This window comes from Lampetra planeri, chromosome 1 (genome assembly GCF_965212315.1).
Source record: "Lampetra planeri chromosome 1, kcLamPlan1.2.h2, whole genome shotgun sequence".
In the NCBI taxonomy this organism is placed as follows: Eukaryota; Metazoa; Chordata; class Hyperoartia; order Petromyzontiformes; family Petromyzontidae; genus Lampetra; species Lampetra planeri.
In genome coordinates this window covers 10,391,793-10,407,426 of record NC_136107.1, presented here as the reverse complement: position 1 = coordinate 10,407,426, position 15,634 = coordinate 10,391,793, and the positions used below count along the sequence as shown (strand labels likewise).

The window sequence follows — 15,634 nt, the reverse complement described above, 5'->3', positions numbered from 1 at the left end:
TCACCCTCACAACAACCACTCACCCTCACTACTCACCCTCACCACTCATCCTCACCAATCACACCCTCACCAATCACCACTCACCCTCACTGCTCACCACTCAACCTCACCAATCACGCTCATCCTCACCACTCACCCCTCACTAATCACCACTAACAACCGCCACTCGCCCTCCCCACTCACCCTCACCACTCACACTCACCCTCACCACTCACTACTCACCCTCACCACTCTCCCTCACCACTCTCCCTCACCACTCTCCCTCACCACTCTCCCTCACCAGTCACGCTCACCACTCACCACTCACGCTCACCACTCACCCTCACTACTCACCCTAACCACTCACCCTCAACACTCACCCTCACCGCTCACCACTCACCCTCACCACTCACCCTGACCACTCACCACTCATCCTCACCATTCACACCCTCACCAATCACCACTCGCCCTCACTGCTCACCCTCGCTGCTCACCCTCACCACTCACCCCTCACTAATCACCACTCACAACCGCCACTCACCCTCACCACTAACCCTCACCACTCACCCTCACCACTCACTAATCACCTCTCACAACCGTCACTCACCCTCACCACTCACTCTTACCACTCACCCTCACCACGCACCCTCACAACAACCACTCACCCTCACAACAACCACTCACCCTCACTACTCACCCTCACCACTCATCCTCACCAATCACACCCTCACCAATCACCACTCACCCTCACTGCTCACCACTCAACCTCACCAATCACGCTCATCCTCACCACTCACCCCTCACTAATCACCACTAACAACCGCCACTCACCCTCCCCACTCACCCTCACCACTCACACTCACCCTCACCACTCACTACTCACCCTCACCACTCTCCCTCACTACTCTCCCTCACCACTCTCCCTCACCACTCTCCCTCACCACTCTCCCTCACCAGTAACGCTCACCACTCACCACTCACGCTCACCACTCACCCTCACTACTCACCCTAACCACTCACCCTCAACACTCACCCTCACCGCTCACCACTCACCCTCACCACTCACCCTGACCACTCACCACTCATCCTCACCATTCACACCCTCACCAATCACCACTCACCCTCACTGCTCACCCTCACTGCTCACCCTCACCACTCACCCCTCACTAATCACCACTCACAACCGCCACTCACCCTCACCACTCACCCTCCTTACTCACCACTCATCCTCACCAATCACACCCTCAACAATCACCACTCACCCTCACCACTCACGCTCAACACTCACCCTCACCACTCATGCTCACCACTAACCCTCACCACTCACCCCTCACTAATCACCACTAACAACCGCCACTCACCCTCCCCACTCACCCTCACCAATCACCACTCACCCTCACCACTCAACCTCACCCTCACCACTCTCCCCCTCACCACTCTCCCCCTCACCACTCTCCCCCTCACCACTCTCCCCCTCACCACTCTCCCCCTCACCACTCTCCCCCTCACCACTCTCCCCCTCACCACTCTCCCCCTCACCACTCTCCCCCTCACCACTCTCCCCCTCCACCACTCTCCCCCTCCACCACTCTCCCCCTCACCACTCTCCCCCTCACCACTCTCCCCCTCACCACTCTCCCCCTCACCACTCTCCCCCTCACCACTCTCCCCCTCACCACTCTCCCCCTCACCACATGTTAAGGGCGATCCTAAAGGAATCTACAACCTTCGATGATTCCTTTGCGCGATTCAAAGAATCGATTCCTGGCGCATAGGAGGTTTCCATTTTTAATTACAGAGTTTTATTTTCATTGTTATGTTATGTTTTAAAGTTTTCAGGAGTTTTTAATTATATTTTAGCCCCGGTCAACGCCGGATATTTCCCATTCGTAGCAGTTTATATCAACTCTATAACCAACTAATATTAAACGGAAATAAGGCGATTCTAAATGAATCTACAACCTTCGATTGCTTTTCGCGATTCAGAGAATCGATTCTTGGCGCGGTCGGGTTTAGAGTTTTAATTACACAGTTGTATTTTCATTGGGATGTTATGTTTTAAAGTTTTCAGAAGATTTTAAATGTATTTTTCCCCCGGGCAACGCTGGGTATATCGAGTTTATACCACAAAGTCGACGCCTGACAGACTTGCGTGTCGAGGCCTAGTACCGTGCAGAGCCTCCCGCCTCGCCTAGATTGCCCACCCGGCTGAGGCTGGGTACTGGGGCCGTTAACCCCCCCCCCCCGCGCTACAATAATACTGTCTAATCTCTGTAATTTTATTATCTACCGACCCTATAATAGTAATTGCACACATTGGGGTGGGGGGGAGTGAAGAGGACGTGAAACTTTGATGAATTTACCTCATAGTCGCGTGTTAATGCGTGCGCATATTTATAACGGGAATTAAAAATGGCGTCCACCCCGCAGCGAAGTTGTTGCTACCCGTTGCCAGGGGCAACCGCCGTGGTCCGCGCCGGTCGGCGATATTAAATAAATAAATAAAGCGTTAAATAAATAAATAAAGCGAAATCGCACTAAATCGATAATCGGTCCGATTTAAAGTTTAGAGACGAAAAATCGGAAATGCCTAAGTTTACCGCGGGGCCGGGGGCGTGCCCACCTGCAAAATTTAATCTCGGCGAACCCCACGGTCCGAGAGCTACATCCCCCGCAAGGGAGCGTACGCAGACGGACGGACAGACAGATAGACAGACAGACAAAAAATGAATTATATAGGTTAGATGGAGTTTGAGTGGATGAACCTTATCATTATCATCAAGTGTGTTGTGTGATCTACTCACAACTATGCTTTGTGGTTTGATGTGGGTGACCTAACCGAATATGCAGGGCATGTCCGAGCCTGTCTTGTGGTGCCCAGACTTGTGTTATTCACCACTGTACGACACTGACATTGTCTTCATTTTCTTTTTTGTCACATTGATTTGCATCCTGCGTTCTTGTGCTGGGACGGAATAGAGAGTAAGTGTTGTGCACTTCCCTGCACGACACTAACACACTCATGCTCACCATTAACATGCTCCCTTCCTGCGTGAGACACTAACCCATGCCTAATTCTTCTGTCCGGTGATTTCTTCTGTTGGGAGTAACGGTGTATTGTTGGAAAAACAAACGTAACATCAATATGCAGTGGTGGAAACAATGTTTTGGTCATCAGCAGTAGTTTCAATTGGAAGTCTTCAGCTCTCAACTTTTTAAAGTACATTTGTAAATCTTGATTTGAAGCTTTCGTGACTGCAGGAATCCATACTCTTTGGTTCTTTCGGTAAAGTCACGTAGGTATAAAAATAATAGATCACGACGTTTCGATCGCAACACAAGCGATCGTCCTCGGGTGGAAAAAATTATCCAAAAGTAGAACTGCTGAACACAGCGAGAGAACTGCTACAACAATAAGTTGTATATGTTGGCCACGGGCGAGCAAGGCGGGGTCCAAGCTGGAAATGAGTCCCATCCCCGCACGCAAGCCACAACAGTTGTGTTAATCTCCCGTGCGGGGATGGGACTCCTTTCCAGCTCAGACCCCACTTGCTCGCCTGTGGCCAACATATATGACCCCTTGTTGTAGCAGCTCTCTCGCTGTGATCTTCCTGGTTCAGCAGTTCTACTGCTGGATTATTTTTTCCGCCTGAGGACGATCGCTTGTGTTGCGATCGAAACGTCGTGATATATATTATTTTGATTTGATTTTTCTACCTACGTGACTTTACTGAAAGAACCAAAGAGTATACATTTGTAAAGTCTAATCAATGAACCTCGAGGTTTAAGTCTGTGCTAGCATGTATTTAGAAGTACAAGATATTTTAAACTACATGGCTGGCCTTGTCTTTGCATTATTCTGCAGTCACACTTGTTTTTTAAGTAATCATTTTATAATTTCCCGCATACTAATATACAGAGCTTTAATTAATATGTTTAGGTCTTTGTGTGTGCACTTAAACTCAGCTGCATTTCGTATTTTCCCCCGATCTGTCCGCTGCACCCGTGTGTGCCCGTGTGCGGGTATGCACGTGCGACAGGTGTTCAGCATGTTCCTGGAGACACTGGTGGACTTCCTGGTGTTGTACCGCGACGAGCTGCATGACTGGCTCTACCTGCTGCTGACCCAGCTCCTCAAGAAGATGGGTGCCGATCTATTGGGCTCTGTGCAGACCAAAGTGCAGCGCTGCCTCGACGTGACAAGGTAATGGCACATTCTGGCTCCACCGGAAGCTGTGCACTCTCTGCCACTGCTGCCCTTGCCTTGGGTGGTGTAGATTGAGAGCTCAGGTTTACCAGAGGAGGATTAGGTGATGGTAAGGGACCTATGTATCCAACCTCTTTTAATTTTCGGTAATCACAGTATGGGCTTGATGTTTATCTGGCTCCTTGAGACATCAGTGCTGGCCAACACTGGTAGTTACGATGTATATGAGCTACTAATTATTGAATTCCTATCAATACTGACCAGCGTGGTGAAGTATAATGAAACATCTCGAATGACCTACACGACGTTGAGAAACATCTAGCAGTGGTCCCACCTGATGACGGAGACTTGTGTTGCCTCCGAAACGTCGTGATTTTTGTTTTATTTTATTTTCATTAATTTTGATGTTTTACCTACGTGACTTTACCGAAAAAACCTAAGAATATGATTCCTTGCAGTCACGAAAGCTTCAAATCTAGAATCTAGCAGTGGATTGATAAGTGGCTGTGAATTAAATCTGCCACCTGTCAGTATCTTAGATATCACTGACATTTGTGTACTGCATAATTGCGAAGCAATGTGAAGTGAGTCCAACTGAGTCGCAGACGTTGTCTTGGGAGCAACACTATTTATTACATCAACTCAACACAACATAACGTAACCTACACTCGGGTGTTGAACGCCCATCTAACCACGCTACGGCAGAACTAGACACGGTCCCGCTATCCCGGTCCGGACCACGAGCTGGGTCCCGGACTGCATTGGCTAGAGGCTTCTTGAACCTGACGTGGATCTTCACTCACCAACAACACGAAGAACCTCGAGTCCCTCACGGGGCCCCCTTATATCAGCCCGGGCTGGGGCTGGCTCCGCCCCTCGCCCCGCCCACCTTCTAGATCTCTCTCGCTCTTTCCCGAAGGCTCCCGAGAGCTCCTTTATACCACGTAATCACCCAGCGGCCCCCGTCCAATATCATCCAGTCACGTGTCGGCAGGTCAACCAGCGTATCACGCCCCAACGTAACCCTGGCTGGCTGACGCTCCCTCTCGCTCCCTCACCGGGAGCCCGTACCGCACACTATACGTGGTGCCTGTGCGCTGACCAGTGCTCACCCAAGCCCCGCTAGGGCTAGTACTACGCCCAGTAACCAGGCTGCACATAATGACAACATATCCGCTGTGGCCTCGCAAGCCCGGCACCACACAGTGACATTCACAGTCACTACAAATGTATTTTCCACTCGCAAGGTACTCCGTAATGCTTTAAAGAATACAATGTTCACTTGCAGAAACAAATGAGTAAAAACATCTCTTCTCTGCTATGTATAGGGACTCATTCCAGTTTGATCAGCAGTTCAACATCCTGATGAAGTTCATTGTGGACCAGACGCAGACACCCAACCTCAAGGTGAGAGATCTGTTAATCTGCATTTACAAAACTACTTGCTTTGTCATGTCACTTCACGACCAGCTTTCCCCGATCAAAGCTGCTTGCTTTGTCGGGAGAGCTGGTCGTGATGTGGCACGGCAACCATTTAATGGGTGTGGCTAATGTACCACGTCTCCCTCAGGTGAAGGTCGCCGTGCTGAAGTACATCGAAAGTCTGGCCCTGCAGATGGACCCGGCCGACTTTGTCAACTCCAGCGAGACCCGTCTGGCCGTCTCGCGCATCATCACCTGGACCAGCGAGCCCAAAAGCTCTGACGTCAGGAAGGTAAAAGCCGCAGGGAGAGGAGAGAACCACCGTATCTGATAGCCAGTGTGAGGAGGTTCTCATCATCACCTGAGGGACTGTGAGCATTGTCCCCCTAGGTATCACATGGGGGTATTGCATCGGCCGCCACAGAGAAACTGCTTTTCTATTCTAGATTTGAAGCTTTCGTGACTGCAAGGATTCATACTCTTAGTTCTTTCGGTAAAGTCACGTAGGTAAAAAATGAAATAAAAATTAATAAAAATAAAACAATAAAAATCACGACGTTTCAGAGGCAACACAAGTCTCCGTCATCAGGTGCAGCAAATCTGGCTGTGACGGTCCCACTTGATGACGGAGACTTGTGTTGCCTCCGAAACGTCGTGATTTTTATTGTTTTATTTTTATTAATTTTTATTTCATTTTTTACCTACGTGACTTTACCGAAAGAACTAAGAGTATGCTTTTCTATTATAAGAAACTTGTTTTGTTGGCCTCTTTCCTCATTGAAAATAAATGCCACTGCTGTTATGTATTTCAGGTGTCTACATCATGTACAGCACAGATTCCGAACCTCCAATCCTTATCCCTCCATGATGCACCTTGCGCATTCGCCCCAGTCGACTGCATTCAGATGCATATATTTATTTAATGTATAATTATTTAAACAGTATTTGGCACCACATGGATTTACACTTAAGCATTCTAACCCCAAAAACAATTATGAATCCGTGTGAATCATTAAACCACCCGATGATGGATAAATACAGAAACATGGACCGCAGTGGGTTTGATCGCATTAAGGAAAGGCAACATTTGTTGGGCTAACGTTGTTGATGTCCACATTTTGTACTAAAACTTCATATTAGTTGACAGCGTCTCAGATGAAAATAGAATAGGCTTTACCCTTTTTGGCAATAGATCAAGGTATCCGTATGTTCAAAGACGTTTGAACCTATACCTAACTTATACAAACATGTTTGAACATCTTAACACCTGTATTATTGCCTGTATTATTGCCAAAAGAGTAAAGTCAATTTTGATACTGCCAAAAGGTCCCATAGATAGTCTTGACAAGTTAAACCGGTAGATCTGAACACGTATCGTCGGTTTGTAAATAGATGCATGGAATAACATCGCTGTAATATGCAGTAGCTGTGCGCTGTGGCGCAAGACATACAATGATGCACATTTCCTAGCCGCGGTCGTAGGCCACTGATATTTTGCAAATGTACAAAGGCTTGGCGCAAACCCACGCGCTAAATAAAATACAACCACGTTACACTCTCAGCTGCTTGCATGCTGGCTTCCAGGAGAGGGCACCCTTTCCCAGTTCGTAGCAGCTTCGAACTGGTCTTGAGTAAAATGTTTTACCTCAAGTAATGCATGTTTTTATTTTATATATGCACAGCGCGTGTATACATGTTTACAAAGGTGCATCAATAGTGATTTACACTTGAGCGTGGTGTCAGCATTCACTGGTAGCACAGGGGAAATTGGGTTCAAATACTGTTGTCTAAACATAGCAAATTGAGGATTTTTTTTATATGCGTTCTTAGAAATGCAAGGGCATATCCGATGTAGTTTTGTGGCACGATTGCAATTTAAGTTAATTATAAACCGTTGCTGTGGTTTCTTTGGTTGGCGTGGGTTGGCGCATGTGTTTAAGTGTTGTGCATAGAGGACATTTGAGCCTACTCAAAGTCTTTTAATTTTTGTTACCGTTCTTCTAACATTGCGTTATGTGTTAACGCATGCAGTCATTTACAGTTTCATAGTGAAACATTTTAACTTTATAATTTTAGTTTAACACGTAGGCTTTCAGTATATGTACTTTGAAATATTAACATGCATGCAGGCTTAGCCTAGGGAAATAAGTGGAGCGTTTGTGTGAATGTGTCTTAATAATTAACCACAAGCATAATTCAGATATGTTTGCATTCAGGTCACAGTGACTTCAAGCTATTTGACCTTGAATGTGACTTTGTTTTACTACCGCTAAATGATACCACAGAAGAACGTGTGTTTGGGAATCGGCAAGCTTACGGTTGTGCCTTTAGGCATTTCTTTTGCTTTATATGTAAACTCACGCAGTGGACAAGTCTACAAATTATTCGTCAAATGTTGATGCTTGTCCATTATTGAACCTTAACCATTTATAAGAGCAATACAATTTTAAAATACGTTATAACTTGCATTCATATATAATGTTTAAATTTAAGTACATTTCATTGCCGTATAAAACAGTAGACATTCTTATGTTATAGAGAGGGATTGTTGGTCATAGGGGTAAAAAAAAAAAGGTCTTGAGCCTGGACTTGGAACAGAGGCGGAGTCGAGAGCACAGATGGCTGGAGGAAAGGGAGTTCCAAAGAATGAGTGACCTCAGACTCGTTGGAGGCTATTGGGGGCTTTAATAGAAATCCTTGGTTGTTAAGTGGATATGTTACCAATCGAATGTGCACTTTGTCTCGCTGGAAGTAGTGCGTAGATTTCATTTTGGAGCCACAAACTGGAAACATTTAAGAAGCTTCAAACATTTTTAATCATAAACTTACTTTCAGATGTTTTCCTTTTGCTAGAATGTGATCACTTAATCTACCGTCATCCTGATGTGTCAATATAAGTGTATTCACAGCAGTATAGGGTGCAATGAAATGTAGTGCAAACTCTACTGATGTGTGGACGTGTGTTCCAAGTGCAGTGTGTTCCCTATGTAGTCCATGACTACTATTTAATATTTAGCCCAAACATAACCACTCACATAATGGCCCACAGCAAGGAAATGGAGCGTTACACATTAGTTGTGGAAATGGTCACACACGTAGATTTACAACAGTTGACGTTGGGGATATGTGGTGTGCGAGTCCTCGGCACTGCGTACATTTTTCTGTCACACTTTCAGCACATCTGCCCATCTGAGAGAACTTCAATACATGCTTGTGTTAATTTAAAAGACACAGCCATTGTGGCTTTCCAAGATTTTATAAACTATACATTGCAGTCTCTCCATCAAATGAAACGTTTTTGCCCTGTACCTTCCCAACCCCACCATCAGACCGCCCCTGGTTTGTATGCCGATGAAACCTTGTACAGATCTTGTTCTTTGGAAGGATCCACAGATGGGCCCTGTAAAAAGGTAGACCACAGGGCAACCGTGCGGCGTCACTCGGAATGCCCCTTAACTGTGACCGTCTTGTTCTGCAATGGACATTTTGTGTACCCTTTGCCAGAGCTTGATCTTGAACTCGATTTTTATTGAATGAGATGGTGCAACTGAGTGACTTTCATTTCCAAATGGGGATTCTACCTGCTGCTTGGTCACCCATTATAATTTTAATAATGTAACAGATAATCAAATATCTAGAAGTAGCGATTTAGGTAAGCCAGCCATCTAAAGAAGTTATGGTTACGGACTGGAATGTTAATCAGCACGTGTGTCGGTTTCCTACCTTGCACACATTTTCCACAATACATTACACTAAAATGTACAAGTAGCTATAGCTGCAGGACCACACAGCTAACAGCACACAAGTCAATCTCGGCAACGAGTAGTTACTGCTGAGGAAACATGTGCTGGATGCAGTATCGAGGAGTTACAGTTTCGGTCTAATTAAACTTAATATCCATTTAAAATGAAGGCCCATTGGACAAATAAAGACATGAACAATGCACAGTAGAGATCAAGCCCTGGCTGGTGTGATGGGTCGGTTGAGTTTGGCGATTCACCGTGGTGCGTGTTGTGTGGCACGGGCATTTTCTTAACATTTTGCCGTGCCATCCTCCATAACCTGAGGCAGTAAAAAAGGACGGGTGCTTTGTCCATAAAGTGCTGGCGCGGTCGGTCGGACGAATGGACAGGGACGGCACTGTGTTGGGCGGCAGGTGGTGGGTCCTGGCTGATGCGGTTTGCGGCATGGGTTGCTGCGGGCTTCTGGTTGTGTGCGCTAAGGCTCTCTCATGGCACTGTCCTATGCAGCAGGAGGCTTCAAAGCTCTGGGGCTTCTGGGCACTCAATTAAGACTCACTCTCTCTTACCCTCTCCTCATATATTTTGCAGCACCCAACAACAAGAAAGGTTTTGGCTTCAGCTGACAAAACCTCTCTGTTGATGTTGTTTTTGCAATCAATATTCCTTGTTTAACTTCAGTGGTAAGCTCCGTGTAACATCAGTGACATTGCTAATTAGTGTTCATTTGCACCTTAGGCCATCAACATATGCCATTGGCAATCTACGGTGTGTACGTTCAGTCACCATTGTCATTTTACAATTTTAGTTTTTTGATTTTACTAAGTAACTGTCATTAGCTGCATCGGTCTAAAATGAAAGGTGACAAGTATGCATATGTTTGATGAGCAAAAAATAGTTTTGACCATTAGTGTATATGAAGATTCCCCGTATAGCATTAGCAGGCTATTGGGGCAAGGGCTGTTAGCGAGCACCTATGAAAGACGGCACGGCCCACGAGGGAGCGGGTGACCAACACCACGCCCGGCGGCCATGTTTACACACCGCACCAGGTACTCAGATAATCGTCACTGGTATTTACCATGAGTGGGAATTGAACCCTGGTTGCCGGGTTCGTAGTGCAGCGCGCTAACCGCTACGCCACCACTCACACACACACACCCCCACAAGCGGGTCCCTGCCGCCCTTTGCGAAGTGATGCTGATATTGCATTGATGCGGTCGTTTGCCTGCAGGCGGCACAGGCCGTGCTGATTGCCCTGTTTGAGCTCAACACTCCCGAGTTCACCATGCTGTTGGGGGCGCTGCCCAAGACCTTCCAAGAGGGAGCCACCAAGCTTCTCCACAACCACCTGCGCAACACCAGCAATGCCGGCACAGTACGCCCGTTTTTCCCTTGCGCTGCACCGTAATTATACTAATGTGCTGTCAAAGTATATTTTCCTTCTCCAGACAGTGTCCAAAGGGAGAAATTGGTAGTGGAAATGTTTGTGAGATTGTAAAGTCCAGCTTGAAGCAACCTAGAGGCTATGTTAGGATTGCACCCGATACATGATAGTTGTTTGTACACCCACTTATGTGCGTGTGCCACTGTTGTGTTTGCAGAGCTCTCCTAGCAGCACGGTGACCCGTGGGACACCACGTGCCTCGCTGGGTCGTGTCAGCCCACTCACCTCCCCTACCATGACCTCTCAGGGGGCCCTCTCCCCCAGGTGAGATTCTCAAAAAGGCACTGTGGCCTGTTAGATAGAGAATCTGTTTGTTAATCACATTGTGTATGCATTCTGTTTTCCACTATTGTGTGACTGAGACATTTTCTGATGATGTGCCAATGTCAAAATTGAGATACGTTTGTATCGACAAGCAATTTAGCTGACATTTGGCATCTGTCTTCATGTGATGCAAGTGTGTTAAGTATAACTTATTTTACGTAATCATATTAATTATACCAGTTACAAATCACATTATGTTTGTGTGTGGCTTTCTTCTTTCCCTTTCCCATTCATTCCACGTCCTTTAAAACCTACCTTAACAAATGAACCTTTACCCCCAATCGCTTGGCAAGTCGTGCGTGGGGCTTGGGTGCTGACCTATCCCCTCGGTCCCTAGCCCTCCCTACTTTCCGCCCCCAGCCTCTGTCCCCACTCTCTGCCTATGCTCCCAAAGGCATCTGGCGTAAATATTCACCCAGGTAATAGCACAGTTTATCCCTGGCTTCTTCTAAGCTGCTGCTCCGACTGCTCCTACTGACTCTGCTGCTGCTGCGGCTGCTGCTGCTCCGGGCTCCCTGGGTCCCCTCCTCTGGGTTGCATGGCAAACACAGTGCGGCCACGGAATGCTCGAGTATCAGTGGGGCAAGGAAGGGTGCTTTTTGTTCACCACTCGCCTCATCTGCAGTGGCATGAGCGCATGTTGGAACACTGGAAAAAAAAAGTATTTGTGCAGCATTACTTGTCACAAATACTGCCGTCTGTGACGTTCACTTTCATGGCTTTTGGCGACAGCAAATTCAGTGTCGTATTCGTGCCAGTTCGTGGTTTGTGCAAAATCTGTGTTGCAATCAGCAGTTCTCAAACTCCAGTTGTCACGCTGCCACACTCTTTTTCTTTGTTTACCAACAATCTCCTTTCAAACATTACTTTGGTAGTAATTTACTGCAAACACCTGTTGATTGATAAGCAGGGAACTCCAGAACATTAAGAGGGACTTTAGGACTGGAGTTAAAGAACAACTGATTAGAGAAATGCAATATCAAACAATTATTATATATGTTTGCAGTAACTGGTGAGTTTTTTCATGATATAAATGATCATTTTCTGTTGGACAAATATCTATTACGAATGGATTTTTTCCTCCTCGGATTTCCATAGTTTAGTCTTTGTATTGCCTTTATTGGAGCATGCAAGTTGGTGTGGCATGAATAACAATGACACAAAACAATTTCAAATGTTCTGATATCTAAACAAATTAAATATGAACTCATTTCTAGGTGTGCATTTTTGTTAGTATATTATATAAACACTTTGTACCTCTGGTGTACACCAGTAAAGCCAACTGGGGCGGTGACATGGCCTAGCAGTAGCACGTTTGCCGCTTGTTAACCTTAAAAATGCGTACCGTCTGCTTGCGCGTAGACGTCAAAGATCCCGTTACGTCATTCTCAAGAGTAGGCCATTGTGTGCCGGCGTCATGGTCCAAAATTTCCAGATATAAAAAATTGCCTGCAAATTACTCAGTTGGAATATACATAGCAACCATTGCCCCCCTATTGTGAAAATTTGGCAGGCCCCATCTGAAAACGATTCATGAGACTCAATTAGCCTTTTCTAGCTAAACTATTTTAATTAATTACTGCAATAGTTTGGCCCAAAGCCTGCCCGAGGAACCAAACAGAAACTAATGTCTGTGCCAAAAAAGTAAATAAACTGACACCATAGGTTCCAGTCGGTTAGACTGTTGCTTGTACTTAGAGTACGTCTGCATGCGTGCGAGTGTGCACTTGCGTGTTTGTGTGTCACGATCCATGTCTCATGCATATTTCCCTTCCTGCTCGTGTGCGCACTAACCATTGCGTGCACCTTGCGGTGTGCGTGCATTTGCAAAAACACATTGCCGGCGGGATAGCCTGCTGGACTACGACACGGAAAACCTGAATGCAGAGGACATCTACAGCTCCCTGCGCGGCGTATCGGAGGCCATACAGAACCTGAGCTTCCGTAGCCAGGAGGACCTAACCGAGCCACCACGCAAGGAGAGTGACACAGTGAGCAGCCCACCCCATCTCCCATATCCTACACATTTCCCATAGCTTCCCTGTCTTCCATTCTATCCCCATCTCCCATAATCTTTCAAATCCCCATACCCTTTCCAGGCCCTGCACCACTTTCTTAACCCCATAATTAAGGAGAATGGCTGTTTTCAACGGGCAGCGTCAAGAATAGGTGGAGGATCTGTCAAAACAATATTTATCAACGGAGATTAATAATGCCTGCTCTGTGGGTGCACACCACAATTTGTGGTTGTAGTCACATTCTATATTGTTTATAGGTTATAATTAGGTGACGAAGGAATAGCAAAACTACACGAACTCTGTCCTGAAGCCCTCTCATGGCTAGCTGACGTCGACATTGGCATTTAGCTCCTGAACATATTAGATTACACAAGGTAGAATAGAATTAGATATAAGATTCTTATTTTGTGAGAGGAACAAGAAGAACATTGGGAAAGTGAACTATGTATCAATAAGATGATAACCCTTATTCAGTCAGATGATCCCAGAGGTCTGGTTATCAACTGCCATTGCCGAGGGTGCAGAATAATCACTGACAGTGACATCCGACAAAGATGTAGTTTTAATATAGTGTGTAAATACACGCACACTTAGACTATGACCTATTCTATAAGTAAACAATGAGTTTCCACTTTAGTAAATTAAATTATTATACAAATGGATAAAAAAAATTGGCTGAAATATTATTTTTCAGCAGAACATTGTATGGAATTGATGTTGGTGACAGCCAAAGGAAAGTACAAATTATGGAAATTTCTGTGGCATTTTTATTTGTTTAAAACAACCGTTGATAGACATACATTTTAATAGTTTCTAGTGTTGGGGTTTTTTCCCCCTAGTTTGTTGCCAAAACTCGTGAGGAATGTTGTCCCCATGTTTATCTTGCCAACACAAGAGGCTGGTCTGTGCTGGACCATTCTTGCATGTGTTTTGTATTGGCATAGAAGTTCTGCTGTTAGATGAATATTGTTGACTGCAATTTGAAGAATTAAATTATATATATTCTGGCTGAGGCTCCTTTATGGACATTTGCCTTGTTTGCTGGAAATGTTTTAACATCTGTTTGAAGTTAAGAATCCGTAGGCACATACCGCAGTAACGAATTCCAGCGACACAATATCAATACAATAATGGTTGCGTCGCCCCAGGACTACAGAGGCAAGCATTGCATCGTTACGGAATTTTGCACTTACATTTGCCAAGACATCATCTCTCTTTGGATTGTTAGGCAACAAATTGCCTTGCAATCCAAAGACGAAGCTCCTAACGTACCACCAATCCCGAGCACCCTACCACTTTGCCAGGAGCCAAATCGCCCTTATGTGTCTCCCTTTAATTCTGCTTTAAATAGTCCCATCCTGGCAGAAAAATAACTTGGAAGTACAGCTAAGACATATATATCATGACAAACTGACACACGCATGTTCCCAAAATATACAGTTCTGCCGAAGACTGGTATGTGTTTTTTTCATGTAGGAAAGATGTGTTGATACTGAATGTGATGAAGTTTGACAGTCCTTGCTGAAAGTAGTATTCGTGACATTGTAAAAGCTGTTGTGGTTAGGATGTCTCCAATATCTTAAACTATTCCACATCGACGGCACCACTAGAAATTCATTACAAGACAATGGTGCTATATACATTCACTCTGCCATACGTTTTGAGAAAGGAGTTATGCTGCTTGCACATGTGATCCTAGATCCTATAATTTGGTTAAACATTTGGATTACACCACATTTTCTTGAATAAGATCATTTCTAAGATTCCCTTGTTTTTTTTTTAGGAAAGCCTCACTGCATATTAACTTTCAGGAGGGTCCTGCTTGAGCTATTTGGCCATTTCCTTCACGTGTATTTGTTTGTGTAGAAGGAAGCGTATGTACTTAAAAATAGATCGCACATATAAGGCGTAACCATTGCCAAATCCATTCAACGGGTCTGCAAAACACTCGCCATATTGACGTCTGCTGGCCATTTTATAGCCTGCGTTTAGCGCAAGTGCGGCGGCTCTGTGGATAGACACGTGCGTGAGTGCGCTCTTCCCATTCCCCCCCAAAAGGCATCGCGCGACAGCGGCATCGCGGCCTCGCTGACGGACGTGCGTGGGCCCAGCTCGGCAGACTCTGTCGACGGTCCGGCCGGCCGCACGGCACTCGACAATAAGACGTCGTCGCTGCTCAACACGCTGGCTCCACGCCCGGCGGGCTCCAGTTTGCGGCCCGTGCGCGACTACAACCCGCTGCACTACGCCGACACGCTCATCGCCATCGGCTCGGTGCACGAGGACGAGGCTGGGCAGCTTCGTCACGGTACGTGCAGCGGCACTGAAAGCGCTCTGGGATGCTGCTCTGTATGAAGACCACTGTATCAACGGAAAATGTTGTCATCAATATTTCCCTGTTCAGCAACCCGTAAATAAGTTTAGCTTTTCCTCCAAAAGTAGCTTTTTTGATTATCCAGTTTACTTGTTGCATTTTGATGTTTTCGTATCTTTTTTA

General features: G+C 45.9%; 1 protein-coding gene across 20 annotated transcripts in view; it reads left to right on the top strand.

Moving 5' to 3' along the window:
* LOC144717543 (CLIP-associating protein 1-like) overlaps nucleotides 1-15,634 on the top strand; it is an 83,792-nt gene that overhangs the window by 48,699 nt on the left and 19,459 nt on the right. For 13 of the 20 annotated variants that reach the window (XM_078593047.1, XM_078593000.1, XM_078593038.1 and 10 more), the window contains 8 exons: nucleotides 4,020-4,183; nucleotides 5,515-5,593; nucleotides 5,757-5,900; nucleotides 8,938-9,018; nucleotides 10,583-10,726; nucleotides 10,953-11,059; nucleotides 12,972-13,110; nucleotides 15,196-15,445. In XM_078593047.1, coding sequence (XP_078449173.1) covers nucleotides 4,020-4,183; nucleotides 5,515-5,593; nucleotides 5,757-5,900; nucleotides 8,938-9,018; nucleotides 10,583-10,726; nucleotides 10,953-11,059; nucleotides 12,972-13,110; nucleotides 15,196-15,445 — 1,108 coding nt within the window. The remainder of the gene's footprint in view (nucleotides 1-4,019; nucleotides 4,184-5,514; nucleotides 5,594-5,756; nucleotides 5,901-8,937; nucleotides 9,019-10,582; nucleotides 10,727-10,952; nucleotides 11,060-12,971; nucleotides 13,111-15,195; nucleotides 15,446-15,634) is intronic. The other 7 variants (XM_078593093.1, XM_078593074.1, XM_078593084.1 and 4 more) reach the window with 1 other exon arrangement.